The 12,598-nt window shown below is 45.5% G+C and overlaps 1 protein-coding gene across 5 annotated transcripts in view; it reads left to right on the plus strand.

Annotated features, from left to right (window-relative positions):
• Positions 1-12,598, plus strand: part of UBR4 (ubiquitin protein ligase E3 component n-recognin 4) — a 137,815-nt gene that overhangs the window by 17,716 nt on the left and 107,501 nt on the right. For all 5 annotated transcript variants that reach the window (XM_027522083.1, XM_027522100.1, XM_027522092.1 and 2 more), the window contains exons 10-17: positions 289-348; positions 446-636; positions 6,627-6,726; positions 6,855-6,992; positions 7,760-7,877; positions 8,984-9,171; positions 10,635-10,794; positions 10,913-10,998. In XM_027522083.1, coding sequence (XP_027377884.1) covers positions 289-348; positions 446-636; positions 6,627-6,726; positions 6,855-6,992; positions 7,760-7,877; positions 8,984-9,171; positions 10,635-10,794; positions 10,913-10,998 — 1,041 coding nt within the window. The remainder of the gene's footprint in view (positions 1-288; positions 349-445; positions 637-6,626; positions 6,727-6,854; positions 6,993-7,759; positions 7,878-8,983; positions 9,172-10,634; positions 10,795-10,912; positions 10,999-12,598) is intronic.

Below are 12,598 nucleotides of genomic sequence, written 5' to 3' on the forward strand. Positions count from 1 at the left end.
CTGAAGTGGCAAGTGCATTGGATGAATGGGTGTGATAGTGATTTGATGTGTCCTGGGTATGTTGCTTTAGATGGGGTGGAGGGGACATGTTTCAGAAGCTGTCGTGAGCTGAGTGAAAAGACAGAGTCAGCGTCACGTGAGGATCAAGGAAATTGTGATGAATCGTACCATTGGAAGTGGCTTGAGGACATTGAAGTCTTCAAGCTAAATTGTTTTGGGTCGGATTTAGCATTTATAATGAACTATGTCACTTTGCTCAGATTTTTGTGCATGTTTACTTTTGGACAGCTTGAAATCTATGACATGATTGGTCAAGCGATCAGCAGTTCCCGCCGCGCGGGTGGTGAGGTAAGACGTCGCTGCCTCCGTTTTGCCTGTAGTCTCTAAGACGTGTAGCCTGTAGACTCTCTGTCTGTATATTTACATTTCATGCCTTTTTCAACAGCACTATCAGAACTTCCAGTTGCTGGGTGCCTGGTGTTTGTTGAACAGCCTTTTCCTCATACTGAACCTCAGTCCTACTGCCTTGGCTGATAAGGGGAAAGAGAAAGATCCACTGGCCGCTCTCCGAGTCAGAGACATCCTTTCTCGCACCAAAGAGGGAGTGGGCTCTCCGAAGCTGGGGCCTGGAAAAGGGTATGTGTCCATTCGATGCCGCTCGTGCTGGTTTTCCTGCTGTTTTCTATTGATGGGGAGCTGGTGTCACGCCTCTCGTCTCCATAGCAGTAGCAAAGCTTGCCTCTATCCAGTACCTGTGAACAACGAAGATGGTGACCGTAGCTCGCTGTCTCTGTATTGTAGCTATGTGGTTTTGGGTAATCGCTCATTCTTTCCAATCTTGTTTCCTTCTCTGTAAGAGGGAGAAAATACCTGTGTAATACACACGTTAGGCCTTCTGTGAGGTTCAAGTTAGGGAAGAAAAGGGCTTCTGTTTTGTAAAATGGACTCGTTTGACTTGGAGTCGGTTATGCACTTGCACACTTAACCTGTAACATAAGGATTCTGCCTGGGCTCATGGCTTGCTTCCTGAAACATTTGCTGCTCTTTTGATGAAGTCTGGACAGAAAGCCTTGCTTGTCAGGAAAAAGTTAGAAATGTGATTTCTGTGTTGTTGAGGTTTTATTTTTGAAGCCCAGGCTTATTTCTGGATTTCATTTATTTTTTTCAGTGCTCTTTCCAGGCATTGAGGTACTAATCAAAGCAATCTCCTTGACTTTATAGAATTTGTATTCTTTTTTTAAAAATAACGTTATTTATCTGAGGCTGCGCTGGGTCTCCGCTGCTGTGGTGTGCAGGGTTCTCATTGCTGTGGCTTCTCTTTTTGCAGAGCACAGGCTCAGGAGTTGTGGTGCATGGGCTTAGTTGCCCCCCGGCATGTGGGATCTTCCTGAATCAGAAATCAAACCCGTGTCTCCTGCACTGGCAGGCACATTCTTTACCACTGAGTCACCAGGGAAGCCCTGGAGTTTATTCTTTAACTGGAGCAACAGTGAGCAAACAGTAGTTTTATAACAAACAGCAGGTTTATAATCGATTATCGTGTATGAGTGCTGGGAAGAAAAATAAGCCAGAACAGGGGGTTAGAGACTGTCAGGGCCTGTTAGTTTAGTTAGCATAGTCGGGAAAGGGCTCTAAAAACAAGATGTAGATGTGAAGTGACAGATAAACCTCGAAAATATTTGAGGTAGAATTATTCAGGTCTCAAGGTGCAAGTATGATTGGCATGTTTAAGGATCAGCAAGGTCATTGTGTCTAGAGCAGAGAAATTGAGGAGGAGAGTGGTAGAAAATCCAGTCACAGAGGTTGCCAGGGCCAGATCACCTTGGGCCAAGTGTAAGCTGAAGATATCAGAGGGTTTGCAAGAGCGGAGTGATAAGATCTGAATTGTTAGTGACGGAGAACCCAGCCCCCTGTGGAGAATAGTCTGTATGTAGGGTTGTAAGGCAAGAAGAGGGAGCGAGAACAGGTGGGAGGCTCACGCCTTCCTCTGAGCAATCGAGGCGGGGTTTGGAGTCTGGCGGTGCTGGGAAAGGCAGGGAGAACGAGTCATGTTGGAAAATGATAGGAGTAATCCAAGTCTGTGCCCCAGCCAGCAACGCTGAAGAAGTGGAAGCTGAATGGTTCTGTGAAGACCTACAAGACCGTCTAGAACTAACACCCAAAAAAAGATGTCCTTTTCATTATACGGGACTGGAATGCAAAAGTAGGAAGTCAAGAAACCCCTGGAGTAACAGGCAAATTTGGCCTTGGAGTACGGAATGAAGCAGGGCAAAGGCTAATAGAGTTTTGCCAAGAGAACGCACTGGTCATAGCAGACACCCTTTTCCAACAACACAAGAGAAGACTCTCCACATGGACATCACCAGATGGTCAGCACCGAAATCAGATTGATTATATTCTTTGCAGCCAAAGATGGAGAAGTTCTATACAGTCAGCAAAAACAAGACCGGGAGCTGACTGTGGCTCAGATCATGAACTCCTATTGCCAAGTTCAGACTTAAATTGAAGAAAGTAGGGAAAACCACTAGACCATTCAGGTATGACCTTAATCAAATCCCTTATGATTATTATACAGTGGAAGTGAGAAATAGATTTAAGGGCGTAGATCTGATACACAGAGTGCCTGATGAACTATGGAAAGAGGTTCGTGACATTGTGCAGGAGACAGGGATCAAGACCATCCCCATGGAAAAGAAATGCAAAAAAGCAAAATGGCTGTCTGAGGAGGTCTTACAAATAGCTGTAAAAAGAAGAGAAGCGAAAAGCAAAGGAGAAGAGGAACGATATAAGCATCTGAATGCAGAGTTCCAAAGAATACCAAGGAGAGATAAGAAAGCCTTCCTCAGCAATCAATGCAAAGAAATAGAGGAAAACAACAGAATGGGAAAGACTAGAGATCTCTTCAAGAAAATTAGAGATACCAAGGGAACATTTCATGCAAAGATGGGCTTGATAAAGGACAGAAATGGTATGGACCTAACAGAAGCAGAAGATATTAAGAAGAGATGGCAAGAATACACAGAACTGTACAAAAAAGATCTTCACGACCCAGGTAATCACGATGGTGTGATCACTCACCTAGAGCCAGGCATCCTGGAATGTGAAGTCAAGTGGGCCTCAGAAAGCATCACTATGAACAAAGCTAGTGGACGTGATGGAATTGCAGTTGAGCTATTTCAAATCCTGAAAGATGATGCTGTGAAAGTGCTGTACTCAATATGCCAGCAAATTTGGAAGACTCAGCAGTGGCCACAGGACTGGAAAAGGTCAGTTTTCATTCCAATCCCAAAGAAAGGCAATGCCAAAGAATGCTCAGACTACCGCACAATTGCACTCATCTCACATGCTAGTAAAGTAATGCTCAAAATTCTCCAAGCCAGGCTTCAGCAATACGTGAACCGTGAACTTCCTGATGTTCAAGATGGTTTTGGAAGAGGCAGAGGAACCAGGGATCAAATTGCCAACATCCGCTGGATCATGGAAAAAGCAAGAGAGTTCTAGAAAAACATCTATTTCTGCTTTATTGACATGCCAAAGCCTTTGACTGTGTGGATCACAATAAACTATGGAAAATTCTGAAAGAGATGGGAATACCAGACCACCTGACCTGCCTCTTGAGAAACCTGTATGCAGGTCAGGAAGCAACAGTTAGAACTGGACACGGAACAACAGACTGGTTCCAAAAGGAGTACCTCAAGGCTGTATATCGTCACCCTGCTTATTTAACTTCTATGCAGAGTACATCATGAGAAACGCTGGACTGGAAGAAGCACAAGCTGGAATCAAGATTTCCGGGAGAAATATCATTAACCTCAGATATCCAGATGACACCACCCTTATGGCAGAAATTGAAGAAGAACTAGAGCCTCTTGATGAAAGTGAAAGAGGAGAGTGAAAAAGTTGGCTTAAAGCTCAACATTCAGAAAACTAAGATCATGGCATCTGGTCCCATCACTTCATGGGAAATAGATGGGGAAACAGTGGAAACAGTGTCAGACTTTATTTTTCTGGGCTCCAAAATCAGTGCAGATGGTGACTGCAGCCATGAAATTAAAAGACGCTTACTCCTTGGAAGGAAAGTTATAACCAACCTAGTTAGCATATTGAAAAGCAGAGACATTACTTTGCCTTCAAAGATCTGTCTAGTCAAGGCTATGGTTTTTCCTGTGGTCATATATGGATGTGAGAGTTGGACTATAAAGAAAGCTGAGCGCAGAAGAATTGATGCTTTTGAACTGTGGTGTTGGAAAAGACTCTTGAGAGTCCCTTGGACTGCAAGGAGATCCAACCAGTACATCCCAAAGAAGATCAGTCCTGGGTGTTCATTGGAAGACTGATGTTGAAGCTGAAACTCCAATACTTTGGCCACCTTATGCGAAGAGCTGACTCATTTGAAAAGACCCTGATGCTGGGAAAGATTGGGGGCAGGAGGAGAAGAGGACGACAGAGGATGAGATGGCTGGATGGCATCACTGACTCGATGGACGTGACTCTGAGTGAACTCCGGGAGTTGGTGATGGACAGGGAGGCCTGGCGTGCTGCGATTCATGGGGTCGCAAAGAGTCGGACATGACTGAGCGACTGAACTGAACTGAAGTGAATGTTGAGTGTGAAAAATATATCAGAAGTTTCTGGCATGAGCATCTGGAATTGCGTAACTTACTGAGAGAGGGCACACTAGTTTTAGGAATAGATTGAGTGACAGGAAGGGGAAGAAATGAAGGATTTCGTCTGGGCCACGCTGCTTTTGAGAGGACCGGTAGGCCCCCTGTGAGAGCTGGGTAGGCACTTGGGTGTGTGCGTCTCAAGTTCAAGGAGAAGTCGAATTGTGGACCTTAGCAAATTATTCACTGCCTTCTGTCCCAGGCTCTGTATGAGTTGTGGAATGCTGCAGTGGAGAAACAAAATAGACGTTCTGAAGAGAGAAGAAGTTGATATTCATGCAAATATATGTCAGATTGTGTCTAGAGAATATTATAATAAGGGCATTTGACCTGGCTAGAGATATCAAGGCAGGCTTCCCCGAGGACGTGTACTGAGCTGAGATCTGAAATAGGCATTGAGGTAGTAGGCCATAGACACTAGGCAACGTAGGGAGGTAAGCATGTTCAGAGAGAACAACGGTTTGTCGTTTTTGAGTGTCTGTTGTTATAGTTGACATTGTAAAGGGAATAGATTGCCAATAGGTATATCCTTTGAAGTTGAAGAAACATATAAAAAGTAGTTGTAGTTTCCTGAGATTTAAAAGGAATGTATATACATTGTGTAGGTAGAAAGTCATGAGAAAGCAAAAAAAAGAAATCATCAAAAAATCATCTACCACCCAAATTGGTAAACATTCTTCCAGACATTTTTTTGTGCACATATGTTAAATAGGTATCTTTAAGAAAATAGGATCACTCTTATTACATATTGTAGACATTTTCAGTGACACAATTACAGGTCTGTGTTTTTAATGACTGATAGTATACCATTATATAAATATGCCATAGTTAACTGATTAACTTTTCAAACACTTGTTTAGGTTGTTCCGTATAGCTTGTTTTGATAAAGTGCACTTTAATAATCCTTCTGAAACAAATCTCTGTGCACTTGTCTAGTTGTCCCCTTGGGGTCAGTTTCTAAAAGTGTAATTGTGCGGACAAAGGACATGCTTACTTGGTAACTGCACTCTGCCATGCGCCCCTGGCTGTGGCGCGCTGTGCCGCCCTCCCCGTCCTCGCTGCTGGCGGGTGGCTTTGCTCTTCCCGTGCTGGTCTCACAGGAGCGAGGCTCCTGCAGCGCCCTCACTTGTGTTGCGCTGAGCCCTCCTGTGACTGTGGTCGTTTCCATACTGCCTGGGTCATTTGCCCCAGTTTTTCCTTGGTGTTTGTACTTTCTTCTCACTGATTTACCCGAGCTCTTTGTATATTAGGTATACTGACCCTTTGTCGTGTGGTCATTTGGACAGAGAGAGTAAGTTCTACTCAGATTTAATGTAAACCTTTGTTTTTATTCTCTCCTGTCCAGATATTTTGTAAGAATTGCTACTTTTTAGCCTTTTGTTCTCAAAAGAATGAGTTTGTAAAAAAGACTCGGTTATGTGTTTATTTTTGGCTGTGCTGGATCTCCTTGCTGCGTGGGCTTCGTCTGGCTGCGGCAGCCAGGGGCTCCTCATTGGTGGCGTCTCTTGTTGCAGAGCTTGGGCTCTAGGGCACAGGCTCACTAGTGGCACACAGACTCAGCTGCCCTTCGGCATATGGGGTCTTCCTGGACCAGGGATCTAACACGTGTCCCCTGCTTTGGCAGGTGGATTCTTATCCACTGTACCACCAGAGAAGTTCCCAAAAGAATGGCTTTTAAATGTCAGTGCTTTTTCACATGACCCAGTAGCTTTAAATTGACAGTTTAAATTCCAGAGTTTCTTCTAGTCCAGGAGTTCTTAGCCAGAGGCTCCCTAGGCAGTCTGTAGGTGGGCTTCCGGGAGAGTGAACTTCTGAAATTATATACAGATTTTATGTTTTTGCAATTTTTTCACCCCCTGGGGAAAGGTCAGTAGAATCTTAAAGGGCCTCAAAATGGCAAAATCCATGATTGTAATTTGTTGTGAGTTGTCTTAAAGTTTGTGTTTCCCTTTGGCTTTGTAGGCATCAGGGCTTTGGGGTACTCTCAGTGATACTGGCAAACCATGCCGTCAAGCTGTTGACATCTCTTTTTCAAGACCTGCAAGTGGAGGCTCTGCATAAGGTGAGGGCTGGTCCTCAGAATCAGCACGGTGGCTGCGGGCCCTTCTTCTGGCTTACGTGCGCTTGAACCATCAGACTGGGTGCTTACTTCCTGTTGAGACCTAACGTTAACTCTCTCTTTACCGTCAGGGTTGGGAAGCAGATGGTCCCCCTGCAGTCCTGAGCATCATGGCCCAGAGTACCTCCATACAGAGGATTCAGCGGCTGATCGACTCTGTCCCACTGACGAACCTGCTGTTGACACTGCTCTCAACGTCCTACAGAAAGGTGAGTGGGGTCACGCCGCTGAGAATCTGTAAGGTCTTCTTATGTAGCCTTCTTAAAACAAATGGGACGGACTGCATGCCTTACTCTTTGTAAACGTATCATTTGTGGTAATGGTTTTGAAGATGAGGAAAGCTCTTAATGATTCCAGAGATTTGAATTAGCTGTTGATTATCAGGACTTTCCTGGTGGCTCAGACAGTAAAGCGTCTGTCTACAATGCGGGAGACCTGGGTTCAATCCCTGGGTTGGGAAGATCCCCTGGAGAAGGAAATGGCAATCCAGTACTCTTGCCTGGAAAATCCCATGGTGGGCACTGGGCACTTTGTGACAATTGGCGTGCTGAAGCCTTTCCAGCTCTTGTCCAGAGTTAGGGTTTTGGAGTGCTTTCATAGCAGTGGTGCCCAGACTTCTTGTCACCAGGGGCCTGTTTTGTGGAAGACAGTTTTTCCACAGATCAGCGCTGGTGTTGAGGGTGGGGTGGGATCTTAGTTTGGGGATGATTCAAGCGCGTTACAGTTACTGTGCATTTTATTTCTATTACTATTACGTCACCTCCATCTCAGAGCATCAGGCTTTTAGATCCTGGGGGTTGGAGACTCCTGTTTTAGGATAAAGCTATGAGAGTCCTGAAGGGAAGCTATTAGGAGGAATACTTCACTTGGATTTAGAAAAAAGAGACGCAGAGAAGACCGTTCACGTGGTAAAAGGGCCGAAGTAGGATGGCTCATTTTGGGGTCACTGACTACAGACGCCTCGCTGTTTCCCCAGGCATGTGTCCTGCAGCGTCAGAGGAAGGGCTCCATGAGCAGCGACGCCAGCGCCTCTACTGACTCCAACACCTACTACGAGGACGACTTCAGCAGCACGGAGGAGGACAGCAGCCAAGGTAGGCACCCTGCCCTCTCCCGGGGGCCCAGAGCACGGCAGGGCACGCCCCCAGGAGCTGCCTGGCCACCGTCTTCTCTCACTGGCCCAGCCTGGGTCTTGACCGCATGTGCCCTTAAAGGTGACCTGGTGGAATAAGTGGCGGTTGACGACTGAGTGAGTGAAGCCACTGTCAGCAAAGCTCGGATGCTTTGGTTTCTTTTCCTCCACAATCAGGGTGCTTATCACTTGTTTTTTGTTTCTTTCTACACTGACTCATGTGGGGAACTCCCTCCTGCTTTCTGGGTCCTAGTAACAGGCCATTCAGCTCAGTTCTGCTCAGTCACTCAGTCGTGTCCGACTCTGTGACCCCATGGACTGCAGCACGCCAGGCCTCCCTGTGCATCACCAGCTCCCGGAGTTCACTCAAGCTCACGTCCGTCGAGTCGGTGATGCCATCCAGCCATCTCACCCTCTGTCGACCCCTTCTCCTTCTACCCTCAAACTTTCTCAACATTGGGGTCTTTTCCAATGACTCAGTTCTTTGCATCAGGTGGCCAGAGTATTGGAGCTTCAGCTTTAGCATCATTCCTTCCAAAGGACACCCAGGGCTGATCTCCTTCAGAATGGACTGGTTGCATCTCCTGGCTATTCGTAACTAGTAATTAGACCAGATTACTAGTAACATTCCCTCCTGCCTTGGTTTGGAGAGAGAGTAAAGAGAATAACCACATCAGATTGTTTCTATCCAGGTGTATCTAGTAGTGCAAAAAAGTGCGATTCTTATCTGGGAGCTTACAATTGATGACAAGTAAAAGTTTGCACTTGAGAACATTTGGCTTGTTGCCAGTAAAATAAAGTGAGGTGATTTCTATTCCTTCCTGGGGTTCTTTTAAAAAACTGTTGGTCTTGTCGATGTGTAACTTTACACACAATAAGGCACTCCATGTGCTGGCTGTGTACTTTTGTATGAGTTTTGACAAGTTTAGGCCACTGTGTATCTTCCACCATAATTTGGATACCTTGTATTCTTTTTGACTCAGGCACTTTTCCAAGGCAGGTGTACAGAAACAATTTGAAAAGTGGGTAACTTCTGTTACTTTGTTAACTTTTCTCTTTCCCTGTTAGATGAGGACAGTGAACCTATCTTGGGGCAGTGGTTTGAAGAGACCATCTCCCCCAGCAAAGAGAAGGTGGCTCCTCCGCCTCCTCCCCCGTCTCCTCCCCTGGAAAGCTCGCCTCGCGTCAAGAGCCCCAGCAAGCAGGCTCCTGGCGAGAAGGGCAACATCTTGGCCAGTCGCAAAGATCCTGAGTTGGTAAGAGTGCATTTCTGAGTGGGGAAGGAGAAATGGTTTGAAGGCATGTGAAAAGCAGATCATTGGAATAAAACCATTTTGTATGTTGAATCATTAATTTTCTGAAATTAATTTATTTTAATTGCAGGATAATTGCTTTACAATATTGTGATGGTTTTTGCCATTCATCGGCGTGGATCATTAATGTTTAAAGACATTTTTACTTAGGGCTTAAGTATATTGATTACGTTTCATTAATTAACTCTTGTACTCCTGATGATGTTTCTCTGATTGAGGGTTAGTAACATAGTGTTTAGGATTAGATAGGAGTGAATTGAATCCTACTTCTGCATTTACTGACTTTATGACTTCAGGCAAGAACCTGAATTTCTCTGAGCCTGTTTTGTCTCCTGTTGTGTGGGAGTGGTTGTGCCTCCTGAGAGTGTTGTGAAGAATTAACGGGCCCGTTGCCTACGTCCAGTATGTCATGATTGGTTGCTAACTATCCGTGCAGCCAGTATTTGTGGGTGGCACACTGCGTGTTATTCTCTCTCCCGAAGCCCTATCGGTTCAGATACGATCTTGGCTTTTATGCAGCTTAGTGTAGTCAAGGATATGGATTTAAAACATTTACATAATAATTCAGCTTGATTCAGTTCACTCTAGTTAAGTTATTACTATTCTTTTGGTCACTGCTGTGCAGCTTATTGGAGAAGGCAGTGGCACCCCACTCCAGTACTCTTGCCTGGAAAATCCCATGGACGGAGGAGCCTGGTGGGCTGCAGTCCATGGGGTCGCTAAGAGTCGGACACGACTGAGCAACTTCATTTTCACTTTTCACTTTTCACTTTCATGCATTGGAGGAGGAAACTGCAGCCCATTCCAGTGTTCTTGCCTGGAGAATCCCAGGGACGGGGGAGGCGGGTGGGCTGCCGTATATGGGGTCACACAGAGTCAGACACGACTGAAGAGACTTAGCAGTGCAGCTATGGTATCTTAGTTCCCTGACCAGGGATACAACCCAGGCCCTTGGCAGTGAAAGTGCACAGTCCTCACCACTGGACCGTCAGGCAATTCCCCAACTGAATTTTAATAGAGAAGTGAAGAACTGGGCATTCCAAATGTGTATAGTGATAATATAGGCTTCAGAATTGAATATATCAGTTATATCTTAGAGCTGGACAAATACAGGACCTTAGAGGAATGAAGGAAATGAGTCTGTCTGTTTGCAAATCCTGTCTTCGTACAGTACTCTGTGAGGTCTGTTGTATTAAATTGATCCACCGTTGTTTGTAATTGGTACAATCACGTGAGAAAGGCTGTCATAATTAAACTTAGTCATACTGTCGGTGATTGAAAGTCTGAGTCTGAGTCACTGTGTTTTTCTCACGAGATCAACGGACATATTTTACTTGGTGTTTGCATTTAGGGTTTGTGGGAGCTCTGGGCTTATGAACCTGGTATAACCTTTGTGTTCTTTTTAGTTCTTAGGCCTGGCTTCCAACATTTTGAACTTCATCACCTCTTCCATGCTGAACTCCCGGAACAATTTTATCCGAAACTATCTGAGTGTCTCTCTTTCAGAGCACCATATGGCCACGTTGGCCAGTATCATTAAGGAGGTGGACAAGGATGGGCTCAAGGGTCAGTAGACAGGATATGTGCCTGGCGGGTGTTTTTCTAGCAGCATTTGGCTGCTGGCAGGGTGGTGCACTGCATCAGGCAGGTGCTTGAGTAATTGGTTTTCCCGCGTGTCTTCAAGGTGCGTCAGATGAGGAGTTCGCGGCCGCCCTCTACCACTTCAACCACTCCCTGGTGACCTCGGACCTCCAGCCGCCTAACCTGCAGGTGCGCGAGGCGACTGTTCGGGCCGGGAGCTCTCTGCGTCTGCACTCAGTAGGCTGCGCTTGTTTCTGTAGCTAGGGAACAGTTTGTCTTGGGATCCCCTCCCTGGAAAGAGTGTTGAGAGACTACTTTAGGATGTCCCTCTGCCTGAATTAAGATCATTTCAAGAATATGAGTCCTTGAGCCCCAACTCACTCAGTAAGTTTAAAGAAAAGCAAAAGCTACAAAACCCACTCCTGACAACTAAATAGACAAGGGGGCGTTTTATTACAAAATAAGAAACGGCCAACAATATAGGAGATGTTGAGCGCCGTTAGTGATCTGAGAGATAAATTAAGGTGCTTGTCTTAAAAGAGGCCGGTTATAGGAGGTGGGTGTTCTTTTAGTTCTTAGGCCTAGCGTCCAGCATGTTGAACTTTATCACCTCTTCCATGCTAAACTCTCGGCACAGTTTTGTCTGAAACTATGCAAGTGTATCCTTTTCAGAGCACTGTATGGCCGTGTTGGCCAGTATCATCCAGGAGGTGAACAAGGATGGAATCAAGGTCCATGATATGCTCCCATAGACAACCCACCACTGAAATCAAGTCTAGGATCTTGATTGTGGACTTCTAAACCTTGTAGCTTTCTTTCCTCAGTGAAGTAGCTGATATCTGGAATCCTAAATCTTAAATTCCTCATTTCATTAGTTTCATATATGTATTTGCTTTTGGATTTAAGGAATATTTTAAAATTTAAAATTATTTGATTGCTTTTAGCAATGACATCACATTCTGTGCAGTTTTGTAGGCATTTTCCACTTAACATTATTTAGTCCTTTACTATCAGAATTCATTTCTGTAGCTTTTGTTTTGACTGCTGTGTGTATTTCACTGTGTTTGTGACTGCACCAGTTTATTTGTGTCCCTTCTGCTCCAACTGATGAACATTTGGGTTGTGTCAATCAGATACCATTGTTATTCCAGGTGTTATATGGTCTCTTTTTAAAAAGGTTAATTGCTTTGGCTGCACTGACTCTTGCTGAGTGGGGGCTGCTCTGGGTGCCGCACAGGCTGCTCATGGTGACCGCTTCTGTGGTGGAGCAAGCGCTCCCGGCGCGCGGGCCTAGTTGCTGTGCAGCACGTGGATCTTCCTGGACCAGGGATCGAACCCATGTCCCCTGCACCGGCAGGAGGATTCTCAGCCACTGGACCCCCAGGTGTCCTGCTGTCCTTGTGGGTGTCCCCTGTGTGTCCCCTGTTGCAAGTGAGTCTCTTGGGAATATAAGCTGAAGTAGGATCAACAGGCTATGGAGCCCGTGACCTTGAGCAGATAACGCAGTGCTCTGTGTTGTGGCACCGAGGTCTGCTCTCACCAACAGTGTGCCAGGGGCATGGGGATTCACATTCTCTCCCAAGATTTGGCAATGTCATGTCCTGATAATAACTTTATTAGCATAGTTAGAGTTAGTGTTTCTCAGTCTTAAGTGTGCATAAGGTTTCCTGGGGAATTTATTAAAAATTCAGATTCTCAGTTAATGTGACCCCCCTGAATATTCGCCCCCAACTTTCCCCAACCAGCCCCAGTAGAATTTCATTTAGGAGATCTCCAATAATTAGTTCTA

This window comes from Bos indicus x Bos taurus, chromosome 2, assembly GCF_003369695.1.
Source record: "Bos indicus x Bos taurus breed Angus x Brahman F1 hybrid chromosome 2, Bos_hybrid_MaternalHap_v2.0, whole genome shotgun sequence".
In the NCBI taxonomy this organism is placed as follows: Eukaryota; Metazoa; Chordata; class Mammalia; order Artiodactyla; family Bovidae; genus Bos; species Bos indicus x Bos taurus.